The 20,000-nt window shown below is 46.7% G+C and overlaps 1 protein-coding gene across 1 annotated transcript in view; it reads right to left on the bottom strand.

Annotated features, from left to right (window-relative positions):
- apbb2b (amyloid beta (A4) precursor protein-binding, family B, member 2b) overlaps positions 1-20,000 on the bottom strand; it is a 50,060-nt gene that overhangs the window by 18,742 nt on the left and 11,318 nt on the right. The window contains 7 exon segments of the mRNA XM_071408485.1: positions 71-133; positions 4,456-4,518; positions 6,374-6,487; positions 8,922-9,919; positions 16,833-17,463; positions 17,466-19,594; positions 19,691-19,741. Coding sequence (XP_071264586.1) covers positions 71-133; positions 4,456-4,518; positions 6,374-6,487; positions 8,922-9,919; positions 16,833-17,463; positions 17,466-19,574 — 3,978 coding nt within the window. The 5' untranslated portion in view covers positions 19,575-19,594; positions 19,691-19,741.

The raw sequence follows: 20,000 nt of genomic DNA, 5'->3' as shown, positions 1-20,000 counted from the left end.
ACAGATAGAACCCTGAACCCAGACAGATAGAACCCTGAACCCAGACAGACTCTAAAGGAGAGATACTTACCTTCCAAACCTCACTATCAATCTTTCCCCCACTCACAGCTCCAACATCACCCCACAGCTGCTTCTACACACACACACACACACACACACACACACCACACACCACACACCACACACCACACACACACACACACATTAGTGGGGGTTGAGAAGAGAGAGAGAGAGAGAGACAGGACAGGTCTGTCACACATCCATCCAGAATAACCCACCCAAACACACATCCATCCAGAATAACCCACCCAAACACACATCCATGTGGAATAACCCACCCAAATACACATCCATCCAGAATAACACACATCCATCCAGAATAACCCCTCCAAACACACATCCATCCAGAATAACCCACCCAAACACACATCCATCCAGAATAACCCACCCAAACACACATCCATCCAGAATAACCCACCCAAACACACATCCATGTGGAATAACCCACCCAAACACACATCCATCCAGAATAACACACATCCATCCAGAATAACCCCCCCAAACACACATCCATCCAGAATAACCCACCCAAACACACATCCATCCAGAATAACCCACCCAAACACACATCCATCCAGAATAACCCCCCCAAACACACATCCATCCAGAATAACCCACCCAAACACACATCCATCCAGAATAACCCACCCAAACACACATCCATCCAGAATAACCCACCCAAACACACATCCATCCAGAATAACCCACCCAAACACACATCCATCCAGAATAACCCACCCAAACACACATCCATCCAGAATAACCCACCCAAACACACATCCATCCAGAATAACACACCCAAACACACATCCATCCAGAATAACCCACCCAAACACACATCCATGTGGAATAACCCACCCAAACACACATCCACCCAGAATAACCCACCCAAACACACATCCATGTGGAATAACCCACCCAAACACACATCCATCCAGAATAACCCACCCAAACACACATCCACCCAGAATAACCCACCCAAACACACATCCATGCAGAATAACCCACCCAAACACACATCCATCCAGAATAACCCACCCAAACACACATCCATGTGGAATAACCCACCCAAACACACATCCATGTAGAATAACCCACCCAAACACACATCCATGTGGAATAACCCACCCAAACACACATCCATCCAGAATAACCCACATCTATGTGGAATAACCCACCCAAACAGACATCCATCCAGAATAACCCACCCAAACACACATCCATCCAGAATAACCCACCCAAACACACATCCATCCAGAATAACCCACCCAAACACACATCCATCCAGAATAACCCCCCCAAACACACATCCATGTAGAATAACCCACCCAAACACACATCCATGTGGAATAACCCACCCAAACACACATCCATCCAGAATAACCCACCCAAACACACATCCATCCAGAATAACCCACCCAAACACACACCCATGCAGAATAACCCACCCAAACACACATCCATCCAGAATAACCCACCCAAACACACATCCATGTGGAATAACCCACCCAAACACACATCCATCCAGAATAACCCACCCAAACACACATCCATGTAGAATAACCCACCCAAACACACATCCATCCAGAATAACCCACCCAAACACACATCCATGTAGAATAACCCACCCAAACACACATCCATCCAGAATAACCCACCCAAACACACATGCATGTAGAATAACCCACCCAAACACACATCCATGTAGAATAACCCACCCAAACACACATCCATGTAGAATAACCCACCCAAACACACATCCATCCAGAATAACCCCCCCCAAACACACATCCATCCAGAATAACCCACCCAAACACACATCCATCCAGAATAACCCACCCAAACACACATCCATCCAGAATAACCCACCCAAACACACATCCATCCAGAATAACCCACCCAAACACACATCCATGTGGAATAACCCACCCAAACACACATCCATGTAGAATAACCCACCCAAACACACATCCATCCAGAATAACCCACCCAAACACACATCCATCCAGAATAACCCACCCAAACACACATCCATCCAGAATAACCCACCCAAACACACATCCATCCAGAATAACCCACCCAAACACACATCCATGTAGAATAACCCACCCAAACACACATCCATCCAGAATAACCCACCCAAACACACATCCATCCAGAATAACCCACCCAAACACACATCCATCCAGAATAACCCACCCAAACACACATCCATCCAGAATAACCCACCCAAACACACATCCATCCAGAATAACCCCCCCAAACACACATCCATGTAGAATAACCCACCCAAACACACATCCATGTGGAATAACCCACCCAAACACACATCCATCCAGAATAACCCACCCAAACACACATCCATCCAGAATAACCCACCCAAACACACACCCATGCAGAATAACCCACCCAAACACACATCCATCCAGAATAACCCACCCAAACAAACATCCATGTAGAATAACCCACCCAAACACACATCCATCCAGAATAACCCACCCAAACACACATCCATGTAGAATAACCCACCAAAACACACATCCATCCAGAATAACCCACCCAAACACACATGCATGTAGAATAACCCACCCAAACACATCCATGTAGAATAACCCACCCAAACACACATCCATGTAGAATAACCCACCCAAACACACATCCATCCAGAATAACCCCCCCCAAACACACATCCATCCAGAATAACCCACCCAAACACACATCCATCCATCCAGAATAACCCACCCAAACACACATCCATCCAGAATAACCCACCCAAACACACATCCATCCAGAATAACCCACCCAAACACACATCCATGTGGAATAACCCACCCAAACACACATCCATGTAGAATAACCCACCCAAACACACATCCATCCAGAATAACCCACCCAAACACACATCCATCCAGAATAACCCACCCAAACACACATCCATCCAGAATAACCCACCCAAACACACATCCATCCAGAATAACCCACCCAAACACACATCCATCCAGAATAACCCACCCAAACACACATCCATGTGGAATAACCCACCCAAACACACATCCATCCAGAATAACCCACCCAAACACACATCCATGTAGAATAACCCACCCAAACACACATCCATCCAGAATAACCCACCCAAACACACATCCATCCAGAATAACCCACCCAAACACACATCCATCCAGAATAACCCACCCAAACACACATCCATCCAGAATAACCCACCCAAACACACATCCATGTGGAATAACCCACCCAAACACACATCCATGTAGAATAACCCACCCAAACACACATCCATCCAGAATAACCCACCCAAACACACATCCATGTAGAATAACCCACCCAAACACACATCCATGTAGAATAACCCACCCAAACACACATCCATCCAGAATAACCCACCCAAACACACATCCATCCAGAATAACCCACCCAAACACACATCCATCCAGAATAACCCACCCAAACACACATCCATGTTGAATAACCCACCCAAACACACATACATGTAGAATAACCCACCCAAACACACATCCATCCAGAATAACCCACCCAAACACACATCCATGTAGAATAACCCACCCAAACACACATCCATCCAGAATAACCCACCCAAACACACATCCATCCAGAATAACCCACCCAAACACACATCCATCCAGAATAACCCACCCAAACACACATCCATCCAGAATAACCCACCCAAGCACACATCCATCCAGAATAACCCACCCAAACACACATCCATGTAGAATAACCCACCCAAACACACATCCATCCAGAATAACCCACCCAAACACACATCCATGCAGAATAACCCACCCAAACACACATCCATCCAGAATAACCCACCCAAACACACATCTATGTAGAATAACCCACCCAAACACACATCCATCCAGAATAACCCACACCAAACACACATCCATCCAGAATAACCCACCCAAACACACATCCATCCAGAATAACCCACCCAAACACACATCCATCCAGAATAACCCACCCAAACACACATCCATCCAGAATAACCCACCCAAACACACATCCATCCAGAATAACCCACCCAAACACACATCCATCCAGAATAACCCACCCAAACACACATCCATCCAGAATAACCCACCCAAACACACATCCATCCAGAATAACCCACCCAAACACACATCCATCCAGAATAACCCACCCAAACATGACAACATTAGTCGAGGTCACATGGTCAGGAAGGGATAGAGGTCACATGGTCAGGAAGGGATAGAGGTCACATGGTCAGGAAGGGATAGAGGTCACATGGTCAGGAAGGGATAGAGGTCACATGGTCAGGAAGGGATAGAGGTCACATGGTCAGGAAGGGATAGAGGTCACATGGTCAGGAAGGGATAGATTGAAAGTAGATACCTTGACATCTTTTTCCATGTGAGGTTCAGAATGATCAGGTTCATGTAGAGAAGATGAGCGAGGCTAGAGAGAGAGAGAGAGAGAGAGAGAGAGAGAGAGAGAGAGAGAGAGAGAGAGAGAGAGAGAGAGAGAGAGAGAGAGAGAGAGAGAGAGAGAGAGAGAGAGAGAGAGAGAGAGAGAGAGAGAGAGAGAGAGAGAGAGAGAGAGAGAGAGAGAGAGAGACAGAGAGAGAGAGAGAGAGACAGAGCGAGAGAGAGAGAGACAGAGAGAGAGAGAGAGAGAGAGACAGAGAGAGACAGAGAGAGAGAGAGAGAGAGAGAGAGAGAGAGAGAGAGAGAGACAGAGAGAGAGAGAGACAGAGAGAGGGAGAGACATAGAGAGAGAGACATAGAGAGAGAGAGAGAGAGAGAGAGAGAGAGAGAGAGAGAGAGAGAGAGAGAGAGAGAGAGAGAGAGAGAGAGAGAGAGAGAGAGAGAGAGAGAGAGAGAGAGAGAGAGAGAGAGAGAGACACAGAGAGAGAGAGAGAGAGAGAGAGAGAGAGAGAGAGAGAGAGAGAGAGAGAGAGAGAGAGAGAGAGAGAGAGAGAGAGAGAGAGAGAGAGAGAGAGAGAGAGAGAGAGAGAGAGAGAGAGACAGAGAGAGAGAGAGACAGAGAGAGGGAGAGACATAGAGAGAGAGAGAGAGAGAGAGAGAGAGAGAGAGAGAGAGAGAGAGACAGAGACAGAGGAAGAGAGACAGAGACAGAGACAGAGACAGAGACAGAGAGAGAGAGAGAGAGAGAGAGAGAGAGAGAGAGAGAGAGAGAGACAGAGAGAGAGAAACAGAGAGAGAGAGAGAGAGAGAGAGAGAGAGAGAGAGAGAGAGAGAGAGAGAGAGAGAGACAGAGAGAGAGAGAGAGAGAGAGAGAGAGAGAGAGAGAGACAGAGAGAGAGAGAGAGAGAGACAGAGAGAGAGAGAGACAGAGAGAGACAGAGAGAATAAATTATATTTTCCATTTACTAGGCTCACAGTATAGATAGAATCACAATCAATTGTCAGGGCTGAGCTCAGTGCAGGAACATCTGAGCCTGTGGTTGTTTGTGGTGAAGGATGGGGGGAGTGTGTGTGTGTGTGTGTGTGTGTGTGTGTGTGTGTGTGTGTGTGTGTGTGTGTGTGTGTGTGTGTGTGTGTGTGTGTGTGTGTATCCCACATCTGTTGCTAAGGGGTAATGATGTTAGGGACAGTATAGGATGAATCACAATAATTGTTTGCTTGCCGAAAAAAAGTATTTTTGTAATGCCGGTCCTCGTTAAGAAAAATCCTTCGTAGGAAGTGCCTACATTCTTACCCATATTCTTAGTTAATTGTGGAAATAAATTAAGATATGCAGTAATTGTTTGTATATATTTGTTGAATAACTGTCCAGTATAATGGAAGGGCTTTTGGCTGTTGGTCTGCTTCTGTCCTGTAGGTGGCGCTGTGGGCTCTTTATAAAGGACGGGTCCCCAATCTCTCAAAGGCCCTGGGATACAGGGGTGATCTGCCAGACATTGGGACGACCTGGGATCCAGGTGGACAGGGGTGATCTGATGGGAGGGGTTGTGGGGAGCTGAAGGATGGGACTATAAATAACAAGATAACTAATGTAAAATATACTGTCTGTAAAATATATACAGTATGTTTAAACTGGAATTAGAAGCCTAAGAGTTGTTGTCTATTAGTTTACTCCAGTTAGGGGACAATAATAAAGGAAAATATAATAAAAATAATAAATTATATATATATTTACTAAAAATATATGGAGGATTGGAAGTTATGTAGATAATTACATTGACAGAAGCCAAAATCTACAAAATTAAAGATGATCAATATTAAAGCCCCTCCCCCCCAAAAAACATATCCCAGTGTTGTGATTGGGTGATAGGGAGGGCGGGACTTACAAAGTAGCATCTGTTGATGAATCCAGGAAGGTTGTAGTGGAGTGGGGGGGTCTGCAGAGAGCTGTCAGAGGGGGAGCTGTCAGACCCAGGAGACACTTCTATACACACTTCACCCTGGGAGCACAACACACACACACAGAGATAGAGAGACACACACACACACACACACACACACACACACAGACACACACACACACAGACAGATACATAGAGGGAGACACACACAGAGAGAAAGAGACACACACAGACACACAGACACACAGACACACACAGAGAGAAAGAGACACACACAGACACACAGACACACAGACACACACAGAGAGAAAGAGACACACACAGACACACAGACACACAGACACACACAGAGAGAAAGAGACACACACAGACACACAGACACACAGACACACACAGAGAGAGACACACAGACAGACAGAGACAGACACACACACACAGACAGACAGACAGACACACACAGAGAGAGACAGACAGACAGACAGACAGACAGACAGACAGACAGACAGACAGACAGACAGACAGACAGAGAGAGACACACAGACAGATCAGCATGGAAGTGTGACTGCCTGATGTTCAACCCCTGGGTCTACTGCACGGCAAAAAGACAGTACCACTGAGCTAAAGGCAAGTCAGACTCAAATCTCTCTATCTCAACATCATCACTAACACAGAGAGGTTGCTGTCTACATACAGACTCAAATCTCTCTAACACAGAGAGGCTGCTGTCTACATACAGACTCAAATCTCTCTATCTCAACATCATCACTAACACAGAGAGGCTGCTGTCTACATACAGACTCAAATCTCTCTAACACAGAGAGGCTGCTGTCTCCATACAGACTCAAATCTCTCTATCTCAACATCATCACTAACACAGAGAGGCTGCTGTCTACATACAGACTCAAATCTCTCTATCTCAACATCATCACTAACACAGAGAGGCTGCTGTCTACATACAGACTCAAATCTCTCTATCTCAACATCATCACTAACACAGAGAGGCTGCTGTCTACATACAGACTCAAATCTCTCTATCTCAACATCATCACTAACACAGAGAGGCTGCTGTCTACATACAGACTCAAATCTCTCTATCTCAACATCATCACTAACACAGATAGGCTGCTGTCTACATACAGACTCAACTCTCTCTATCTCAACATCATCACTAACACAGAGAGGCTGCTGTCTACATACAGACTCAAATCTCTCTATCTCAACATCATCACTAACACAGAGAGGCTGCTGTCTACATACAGACTCAAATCTCTCTATCTCAACATCATCACTAACACAGAGAGGCTGCTGTCTACATACAGACTCAAATCTCTCTATCTCAACATCATCACTAACACAGAGAGGCTGCTGTCTACATACAGACTCAAATCTCTCTATCTCAACATCATCACTGACACAGAGAGGCTGCTGTCTACATACAGACTCAAATCTCTCTATCTCAACATCATCACTGACACAGAGAGGCTGCTGTCTACATACAGACTCAAATCTCTCTATCTCAACATCATCACTAACACAGAGGCTGCTGTCTACATACAGACTCAAATCTCTCTATCTCTACATCATCACTGCACAGAGAGGCTGCTGTCTACGCTCATCCATATATTTATATGTACATATTCTTATTCATTCCTTTACATTTGTGTGTATTAGGTAGTTGTTGTGAAATTGTTAGATTACTTGTTAGATATTACTGCACGGTAGGAACTAGAAACACAAGCATTTCACTACACTCACATTAACATCTGCTAACCATGTGACCAATAACATCTGCTAACCATGTGACCAATAACATCTGCTAACCATGTGACCAATAACATCAGCTAACCATGTGACCAATATCATCTGCTAACCATGTGACCAATAACATCTGCTAACCATGTGACCAATATCATCTGCTAACCATGTGACCATTAACATCTACTAACCATGTGACCAATAACATCTGCTAACCATGTGACCAATAACATCTGCTAACCATGTGACCATTAACATCTGCTAACCATGTGACCAATAACATCTGCTAACCATGTGACCAATAACATCTGCTAACCATGTGACCAATAACATCTGCTAACCATGTGACCAATAACATCTGCTGACCATGTGACCAATAACACCTGCTAACCATGTGACCAATAACATCTGCTAACCATGTGACCAATAACATCTGCTGACCATGTGACCAATAACATCTGCTAACCATGTGACCAATATCATCTGCTAACCATGTGACCAATAACATCTGCTAACCATGTGACGGATAACATCTGCTAACCATGTGACCAATAACATCTGCTAACCATGTGACCAATAACATCTGCTAACCATGTGACCAATAACATCTGCTGACCATGTGACCAATAAAACGTGATTTAATTTGATGTCTTCAGATCTCACTGTTACAATTAAATAGAAAATACGTGGATTTATTTAATCAAATGTCATCGTCTGGGATCCAATTATTATTGCTTTCTCCCCTAAAAATACAAAACACGTAATTCTAGTTGTTTACCTGGTGGTCTGGAGCCGGGGAGGCTGACGTGGTGTCCCCCAGGCTAGAGTCCTCCTGTCTGGTGAGAGGGTCTCTGTGGTCTGGAGCCGGGGAGGCTGACGTGGTGTCCCCCAGGCTAGAGTCCTCCTGTCTGGTGAGACGGTCTCTGTGGTCTGGAGCCGGGGAGGCTGACGTGGTGTCCCCCAGGCTAGAGTCCTCCTGTCTGGTGAGACGGTCTCTGTGGTCTGGAGCCGGGGAGGCTGACGTGGTGTCCCCCAGGCTAGAGTCCTCCTGTCTGGTGAGACGGTCTCTGTGGTCTGGAGCCGGGGAGGCTGATGTGGTGTCCCCCAGGCTAGAGTCCTCCTGTCTGGTGAGAGGGTCTCTGTGGTCTGGAGCCGAGGAGGCTGACGTGGTGTCCCCCAGGCTAGAGTCCTCCTGTCTGGTGAGACGGTCTCTGTGGTCTGGAGCCGGGGAGGCTGACGTGGTGTCCCCCAGGCTAGAGTCCTCCTGTCTGGTGAGAGGGTCTCTGTGGTCTGGAGCCGGGGAGGCTGACGTGGTGTCCCCCAGGCTAGAGTCCTCCTGTCTGGTGAGAGGGTCTCTGTGGTCTGGAGCCGGGGAGGCTGACGTGGTGTCCCCCAGGCTAGAGTCCTCCTGTCTGGTGAGACGGTCTCTGTGGTCTGGAGCCGGGGAGGCTGACGTGGTGTCCCCCAGGCTAGAGTCCTCCTGTCTGGTGAGAGGGTCTCTGTGGTCTGGAGCCGGGGAGGCTGACGTGGTGTCCCCCAGGCTAGAGTCCTCCTGTCTGGTGAGAGGGTCTCTGTGGTCTGGAGCCGGGGAGGCTGACGTGGTGTCCCCCAGGCTAGAGTCCTCCTGTCTGGTGAGAGGGTCTCTGGGCGCTGGCCTCTCCCACTGTGTAGCTCCACTAGGGATATGCCAGTAGTAGATATCAGCCTTGTCTGTGATCCTCTTCCAGCCTGGAGGAAGATCTCCTTCTGTCTGACAGCCCTGACCACTCCAGATATCTGAGACAAACATGGACATATTACCTCAATTGACTCTGTACCGGTACCCCCTGTATATAGCCTCCACATTGACTCTGTACCGGTACCCCCTGTATATAGCCTCCACATTGACTCTGTACCGGTACCCCCTGTATATAGCCTCCACATTGACTCTGTACCGGTACCCCCTGTATATAACCTCCACATTGACTCTGTACCGGTACCCCCTGTATATAACCTCCACATTGACTCTGTACCGGTACCCCCTGTATATAACCTCCACATTGACTCTGTACCGGTACCCCCTGTATATAGCCTCCACATTGACTCTGTACCGGTACCCCCTGTATATAACCTCCACATTGACTCTGTACCGTAACACCCTGTATATAGCCTCCACATTGACTCTGTACCGGTACCCCCTGTATATAGCCTCCACATTGACTCTGTACCGGTACCCCCTGTATATAGTCTCCACATTGACTCTGTACCGGTACCCCCTGTATATAGCCTCCACATTGACTCTGTACCGGTACCCCCTGTATATAGCCTCCACATTGACTCTGTACCGGTACACCCTGTATATAGCCTCCACATTGACTCTGTACCGGTACCCCCTGTATATAGCCTCCACATTGACTCTGTACCGGTACCCCCTGTATATAGCCTCCACATTGACTCTGTACCGTAATACCCTGTATATAGCCTCCACATTGACTCTGTACCGGTACCTCCTGTATATAGCCTCCACATTGACTCTGTACCGGTACCCCCTGTATATAGCCTCCACATTGACTCTGTACCAGTACCTCCTGTATATAGCCTCCACATTGACTCTGTACCGGTACCCCCTGTATATAGCCTCCACATTGACTCTGTACCAGTACCTCCTGTATATAGCCTCCACATTGACTCTGTACCGGTACCCCCTGTATATAGCCTCCACATTGACTCTGTACCAGTACCTCCTGTATATAGCCTCCACATTGACTCTGTACCGGTACCCCCTGTATATAGCCTCCACATTGACTCTGTACCGGTACCCCCCTGTATATAGCCTCCACATTGACTCTGTACCGGTACCCCCTGTATATAGTCTCCACATTGACTCTGTACCGGTACCCCCTGTATATAGCCTCCACATTGACTCTGTACCGGTACCCTCTGTATATAGCCTCCACATTGACTCTGTACCGGTACCCCCTGTATAGAGCCTCCACATTGACTCTGTACCGGTACCCCCTGTATATAGTCTCCACATTGACTCTGTACCGTAATACCCTGTATATAGCCTCCACATTGACTCTGTACCGGTACCCCCTGTATATAGACTCCACATTGACTCGGTACCGGTACCCCCTGTATACAGTCTCCACATTGACTCTGTACCGGTACCCCCTGTATATAGCCTCCACATTGACTCTGTACCAGTACCCCCTGTATATAGCCTCCACATTGACTCTGTACCGTAATACCCTGTATATAGCCTCCACATTGACTCTGCACCGGTATCCCCTGTATATAGCCTCCACATTGACTCTGTACCGGTACCCCCTGTATATAGCCTCCACATTGACTCTGTACCGGTACCCCCTGTATATAGCCTCCACATTGACTCTGTACCGGTACCCCCTGTATATAGCCTCCACATTGACTCTGTACCGGTACCCCCTGTATATAGACTCCACATTGACTCTGTACCGGTACCCCCTGTATATAGCCTCCACATTGACTCTGTACCGGTACCCCCTGTATATATCCTCCACATTGACTCTGTACCGGTACCCCCTGTATATAGCCTCCACATTGACTCTGTACCGGTACCCCCTGTATATAGTCTCCACATTGACTCTGTACCGGTACCCCCTGTATATAGACTCCACATTGACTCGGTACTGGTACCCCCTGTATATAGTCTCCACATTGACTCTGTACCGGTACCCTCTGTATATAGTCTCCACATTGACTCTGTACCGGTACCCCCTGTATATAGACTCCACATTGACTCGGTACCGGTACCCCCTGTATATAGTCTCCACATTTACTCTGTACCGGTACCCCCTGTATATAGTCTCCACATTGACTCTGTACCGGTACCCCCTGTATATAGCCTCCACATTGACTCTGTACCAGTACCCCCTGTATATAGCCTCCACATTGACTCTGTACCGGTACCCCCTGTATATAGTCTCCACATTGACTCTGTACCGGTACCCCCTGTATATAGCCTCCACATTGACTCTGTACCGGTACCCCCTGTATATAGTCTCCACATTGACTCTGTACCGGTACCCCCTGTATATAGCCTCCACATTGACTCTGTACCGGTACCCCCTGTATATAGCCTCCACATTGACTCTGTACCGGCACCCCCTGTATATAGCCTCCACATTGACTCTGTACCGGTACCCCCTGTATATAGCCTCCACACTGACTCTGTACCGGTACCCCCTGTATATAGCCTCCACATTGACTCTGTACCGGTACACCCTGTATATAGCCTCCACATTGACTCTGTAGCTAGACACTAGACACTAATACCTAGCTAGCTTCATACTGACTAGAGCTAGACACTAGACACTAATACCTAGCTAGCTTCATACTGACTGCAGCTAGACACCAGACACTAATACCTAGCTAGCTTCATACTGACTGCAGCTAGACACTAGACACTAATACCTAGCTAGCTTCATACTGACTGCAGCTAGACACTAGACACTAATAACTAGCTAGCTTCATACTGACTGCAGCTAGACACTAGACACTAATAACTAGCTAGCTTCATACTGACTGCAGCTAGACACTAGACACTAATAACTAGCTAGCTTCATACTGACTGCAACTAGACACTAGAAACTAATACCTAGCTAGCTTCATACTGGCTGCAGCTAGACACTAGACACTAATACCTAGCTAGCTTCATACTGACTGAAACTAGACACTAGAAACTAATAACTAGCTAGCTTCATACTGACTGCAGCTAGACACTAGACACTAATACCTAGCTAGCTTCATACTGACTGCAGCTAGACACTAATAACTAGCTAGCTTCATACTGACTGCAGCTAGACACTAGACACTAATAACTAGCTAGCTTCATACTGACTGCAGCTAGACACTAGACACTAATAACTAGCTAGCTTCATTCTGACTGCAGCTAGACACTAGACACTAATACCTAGCTAGCTTCATACTGACTGCAGCTAGACACTAATAACTAGCTAGCTTCATACTGACTGCAGCTAGACACTAGACACTAATAACTAGCTAGCTTCATACTGACTGCAGCTAGACACTAGACACTAATAACTAGCTAGCTTCATACTGACTGCAGCTAGACACTAGACACTAATACCTGGCTAGCTTCATACTGACTGCAGCTAGACACTAATAACTAGCTAGCTTCATACTGACTGCAGCTAGACACTAGACACTAATAACTAGCTAGCTTCATACTGACTGCAGCTAGACACTAGACACTAATACCTAGCTAGCTTCATACTGACTGCAGCTAGACACTAATAACTAGCTAGCTTCATACTGACTGCAGCTAGACACTAGACACTAATAACTAGCTAGCTTCATACTGACTGCAGCTAGACACTAGACACTAATAACTAGCTAGCTTCATTCTGACTGCAGCTAGACACTAGACACTAATACCTAGCTAGCTTCATACTGACTGCAGCTAGACACTAATAACTAGCTAGCTTCATACTGACTGCAGCTAGACACTAATAACTAGCTAGCTTCATACTGACTGCAGCTAGACACTAGACACTAATAACTAGCTAGCTTCATACTGACTGCAGCTAGACACTAGACACTAATACCTGGCTAGCTTCATACTGACTGCAGCTAGACACTAATAACTAGCTAGCTTCATACTGACTGCAGCTAGACACTAGACACTAATAACTAGCTAGCTTCATACTGACTGCAGCTAGACACTAGACACTAATAACTAGCTAGCTTCAAACTGACTGCAGCTAGACACTAGACACTAATAACTAGCTAGCTTCATACTGACTGCAGCTAGACACTAGACACTAATAACTAGCTAGCTTCATACTGACTGCAGCTAGACACTAGACACTAATAACTAGCTAGCTTCATACTGACTGCAGCTAGACACTAGACACTAATACCTAGCTAGCTTCATACTGACTAGACACTAGACACTAATAACTAGCTAGCTTCATACTGACTGCAGCTAGACACTAGACACTAATACCTAGCTAGCTTCATACTGACTGCAGCTAGACACTAGACACTAATAACTAGCTAGCTTCATACTGACTGCAGCTAGACACTAGACACTAATAACTAGCTAGCTTCATACTGACTGCAACTAGACACTAGAAACTAATACCTAGCTAGCTTCATACTGACTGCAACTACACACTAGAAACTAATACCTAGCTAGCTTCATACTGGCTGCAGCTAGACACTAGACACTAATACCTAGCTAGCTTCATACTGACTGCAACTAGACACTACAAACTAATACCTAGCTAGCTTCATACTGACTGCAGCTAGACACTAGACACTAATACCTAGCTAGCTTCATACTGACTGCAGCTAGACACTAGACACTAATAACTAGCTAGCTTCATACTGACTGCAGCTAGACACTAATAACTAGCTAGCTTCATAATGACTGCAGCTAGACACTAGACACTAATACCTAGCTAGCTTCATACTGACTACAGCTAGACACTAGACACTAATAACTAGCTAGCTTCATACTGACTGCAGCTAGACACTAGACACTAATACCTAGCTAGCTTCATACTGACTACAGCTAGACACTAGACACTAATACCTAGCTAGCTTCATACTGACTACAGCTAGACACTAGACACTAATACCTAGCTAGCTTCATACTGACTGCAGCTAGACACCAGACACTAATACCTAGCTAGCTTCATACTGACTGCAGCTAGACACTAATACCTAGCTAGCTTCATACTGTCTGCAGCTAGACACTAGACACTAATAACTAGCTAGCTTCATACTGACTGCAGCTAGACACTAGACACTAATACCTAGCTAGCTTCATACTGACTGCAGCTAGACACTAATAACTAGCTAGCTTCATACTGACTGCAGCTAAACACTAGACACTAATAACTAGCTAGCTTCATACTGACTGCAGCTAGACACTAGACACTAATACCTTGCTAGCTTCATACTGACTGCAGCTAGACACTAGACACTAATACCTAGCTAGCTTCATACTGACTGCAGCTAGACACTAGACACTAATACCTAGCTAGCTTCATACTGACTGCAGCTAGACACTAGACACTAATAACTAGCTAGCTTCATACTGACTGCAGCTAGACACTAGACACTAATACCTAGCTAGCTTCATACTGACTGCAGCTAGACACTAGACACTAATAACTAGCTAGCTTCATACTGACTGCAGCTAGACACTAATAACTAGCTAGCTTCATACTGACTGCAGCTAGACACTAGACACTAAAACCTAGCTAGCTTCATACTGACTGCAGCTAAACACTAGACACTAATAACTAGCTAGCTTCATACTGACTGCAGCTAGACACTAGACACTAATACCTAGCTAGCTTCATACTGACTGCAGCTAGACACTAATACCTAGCTAGCTTCATACTGACTGCAGCTAGACACTAGACACTAATAACTAGCTAGCTTCATACTGACTGCAGCTAGACACTAGACACTAATACCTAGCTAGCTTCATACTGACTGCAGCTAGACACTAGACACTAATAACTAGCTAGCTTCATACTGACTGCAGCTAGACACTAATAACTAGCTAGCTTCATACTGACTGCGACTAAACACTAGACACTAATAACTAACTAGCTTCATACTGACTGCAGCTAGACACTAGACACTAATACCTTGCTAGCTTCATACTGACTGCAGCTAGACACTAGACACTAATACCTAGCTAGCTTCATGCTGACTGCAGCTAGACACTAGACACTAATAACTAGCTAGCTTCATACTGACTGCAGCTAGACACTAATAACTAGCTAGCTTCATACTGACTGCAGCTAGACACTAATACCTAGCTAGCTTCATACTGACTGCAGCTAGACACTAGACACTAATACCTAGCTAGCTTCATACTGACTGCAGCTAAACACTAGACACTAATAACTAGCTAGCTTCATACTGACTGCAGCTAGACACTAGACACTAATACCTAGCTAGCTTCATACTGACTGCAGCTAGACACTAATACCTAGCTAGCTTCATACTGACTGCAGCTAGACACTAGACACTAATAACTAGCTAGCTTCATACTGACTGCAGCTAGACACTAGACACTAATACCTAGCTAGCTTCATACTGACTGCAGCTAGACACTAGACACTAATAACTAGCTAGCTTCATACTGACTGCAGCTAGACACTAGACACTAATACCTAGCTAGCTTCATACTGACTGCAGCTAGACACTAGACACGAATAACTAGCTAGCTTCATACTGACTGCAGCTAGACACTAGACACTAATAACTAGCTAGCTTCATACTCCTGCCCTCTCATACAGCTAGACACTTCACAACACACAGCCCATCCTGCAGGAGAGAGAGAGAGAAAGAGAGAGAGAGAGAGAGAGAGACAGCCTAACACCTGAGAGAAAACAGAGCGCTGGGAGACCACAGAGTAGCAAAGAAAACAGAAACGCCAAAATCAAACCAGCAGAACCAAACACACACACACACACACACACACACACACACACACACACACACACACACACACACACACACACACACACACACACATTCACTGATACACACACACACTGGTACACACACACACACCGACACACACTGAGCCACTGACCGAGGCCTCCCACACTGCACTCTTTCCTCATAAACAATATAGTGTGTGTGTGTTTGTGTGTGTGTGTGTGTGTTCCAGGCCTACCTGGGAGTGGAGGGCAGGTGTTCTCCTGAGACAGAGAGGACCAGCCAGAAGGGTTCACGTCCTGGATCCCGATTACGACATAGTCTGTCTTCACCTCTACAACACTATCCTTCTGCCTCAGAGGAGAGGAGGAGGAGGAGGAGGACGAGGAGGAGGAGGAGAGGGGAGGGGTGTCTTCAGGACTGCTGTTTCTGGGTGTGGAGGGAGGAGGGGGACACGGAGAGTCTTTAACCGATTTGAGGAGCCTAAAGCTGGGGTGGAGGTCTGGTTGGCTCCCCTGGTCTGGAGCTTTGACCTGGTTCTCACTCTTCAACAGAGGTCTCTGCTCCTCTTCTTCTATCCTCTCCTCCTCTTCCTCATCTATCCTCCTCTGCTGCTCTTCCTCCTCTATCCTCTCCTCTTCCTCCTCTATCCTCTCCTCCTCTTCCTCTATCCTCTCCTCCTCTATCCTCTCCTCCTCTTCCTCCTCTATCCTCTCCTCCTCTATCCTCTCCTCCTCTTCCTCCTCTTCTATCCTCTCCTCCTCTATCCTCTCCTCCTCTTCCTCCTCTATCCTCTCCTCCTCTATCCTCTCCTCCTCTATCCTCTCCTCCCCTTCCTCTCTATCCTCCTCTCCTCCTCTTCCTCCTCTATCCTCTCCTCCTCTTCCTCCTCTTCTATCCTCTCCTCCTCTATCCGCTCCTCCTCTTCCTCCTCTATCCCCCTCTCCTCCTCTATCCTCCTCTGCTCCTCTTCCTCTATCCTCTCCTCCTCTTCCTCATCTATCCTCTCCTCCTCTAACCTCCTCTCCTCCTCTTCCTCATCTATCCTCTCCTCCTCTATCCTCACGTTAGTTTTCAGGTCCAGATCTGAGTTCACGTTAGTTTTCAGATCCAGATCTGAGTTCACGTTAGTTATCAGATCCAGATCTGAGTTCACGTTAGTTTTCAGGTCCAGATCTGAGTTCACGTTAGTTTTCAGGTCCAGATCTGAGTTCACGTTAGTTTTCAGATCCAGATCTGAGTTCACGTTAGTTTTCAGTTCCAGATCTGAGGTCACGTTAGTTTTCAGATCCAGATCTGAGTTCACGTTAGTTATCAGATCCAGATCTGAGTTCACGTTAGTTTTCAGATCCAGATCTGAGTTCACGTTAGTTTTCAGTTCCAGATCTGAGGTCACGTTAGTTTTCAGGTCCAGGTCTGAGTTCACGTTAGTTTTCAGGTCCAGGTCTGAGTTCACGTTAGTTTTCAGATCCAGATCTGAGTTCACGTTAGTTATCAGATCCAGATCTGAGTTCACGTTAGTTTTCAGGTCCAGATCTGAGTTCACGTTAGTTTTCAGATCCAGATCTGAGTTCACGTTAGTTATCAGATCCAGATCTGAGTTCACGTTAGTTTTCAGTTCCAGATCTGAGGTCACGTTAGTTTTCAGATCCAGATCTGAGTTCACGTGAGTTATCAGGTCCAGATCTGAGTTCACGTTAGTTTTCAGTTCCAGATCTGAGTTCACGTGAGTTATCAGGTCCAGATCTGAGTTCACGTTAGTTTTCAGGTCTGAGTTCACGTTAGTTTTCAGGTCTGAGTTCACGTTAGTTTTCAGGTCTGAGTTCACGTTAGTTTTCAGGTCCAGGTCTGAGTTCACGTTAGTTTTCAGGTCCAGGTCTGAGTTCACGTTAGTTTTCAGGTCCAGATCTGAGTTCAAGTTAGTTTTCAGGTCCAGGTCTGAGTTCGCGTTAGTTTTCAGGTCCAGGTCTGAGTTCACGTTAGTTTTCAGGTCCAGGTCTGAGTTCACGTTAGTTTTCAGGTCCAGGTCTGAGTTCACGTTAGTTTTCAGGTCCAGATCTGAGTTCACGTTAGTTTTCAGGTCCAGATCTGAGTTCACATTAGTTTTCAGGTCCAGATCTGAGTTCACGTTAGTTTTCAGGTCCAGATCTGAGTTCACGTTAGTTTTCAGGTCCAGATCTGAGTTCACGTTAGTTTTCAGGTCCAGGTCTGAGGACGTGAAGTTAGTTTTCAGGTCCAGGTCTGAGGACGTGAAGTTAGTTTTCAGGTCCAGGTCTGAGGACGTGAAGTTAGTTTTCAGGTCCAGGTCTGAGGACGTGAAGTTAGTTTTCAGGTCCAGGTCTGAGGACGTGAAGTTAGTTTTCAGGTCCAGGTCTGAGGACGTGAGGTTAGTTTTCAGGTCCAGGTCTGAGGACGTGAAGTTAGTTATCAGGTCCATGTCTGAGGACGTGAAGTTAGTTATCAGGTCCAGGTCTGAGGACGTGAAGTTAGTTTTCAGGTCCAGGTCTGAGGACGTGAAGTTAGTTTTCAGGTCCAGGTCTGAGGACGTGAAGTTAGTTATCAGGTCCAGATGTGTCTTGGTGTCGGGGTTGAGGTTGAGGTTCATCTTGGTGACGACGTCCTCATTGACGGTTATACTGTTTGTACTGTAGTCCTCTGTGGTTGAGTCGGGGTCAGGGGTTGTGTTCTTGTTGTGGTCATGTCGTCCAGCTGCTTGGCGCAGGGCGTTCAGCCCATTCTTGGCCAGTTTGGGGTTGTTGGGAGTCGACGACGACGGAGGAGGAAGAGTCGGGTCACTCAGCCCCATTGCACTCTGGATACTGGTCAGAGAATACTTCTTACGACACTTAGGCAGCGTAGCCCAACCCTGCCTGGTGACATCATCGCCTCTGACATCACGGTTGTGGGAGGAGCGAAGGCTGAGGGAGGCGGGAGGAGTCACGGCAGGGCCGTTCCTATTGGCCACGTCTACTGACATCATCACCGAAGAGGCGGAGCTTCCTGGAGAAAGAGAGAGAGATCAGTGAGGGAGCATGTGTTTGTTGCTTTGTTTCTTTGTTTCTTTGTTTGCTTGTTTTGTTTGTGTGCGCGCGTTACCTGATAGGAGGTCAGTCCTGGACCAGGGGTTAGAGGTCAGAGGTCACAGGTCTGTAAAGAGAAAAGTATGAGGATTGTAACTGTCAGGGTTGCCCCCGGAGACAGTAGCTAGACAACACCGTACGGAACACTGAGGGTCCTACCGTAGAGCTAAGGGTTCTATGGTAGGGTTGCCCCCGGAGACCGTAGCTAGACAACACCGTACGGAACACTGAGGGTCCTACCGTAGAGCTAAGGGTTCTACGGTAGGGTTGCCCCCGGAGACCGTAGCTAGACAACACCGTACGGAACACTGAGGGTCCTACCGTAG

Source organism: Salvelinus alpinus, chromosome 6, assembly GCF_045679555.1.
Source record: "Salvelinus alpinus chromosome 6, SLU_Salpinus.1, whole genome shotgun sequence".
Lineage (NCBI taxonomy): Eukaryota > Metazoa > Chordata > Actinopteri > Salmoniformes > Salmonidae > Salvelinus > Salvelinus alpinus.
The sequence above is the reverse complement of the archived record's forward strand: the minus strand, read 5'-3'. Positions and strand labels throughout refer to the sequence as shown.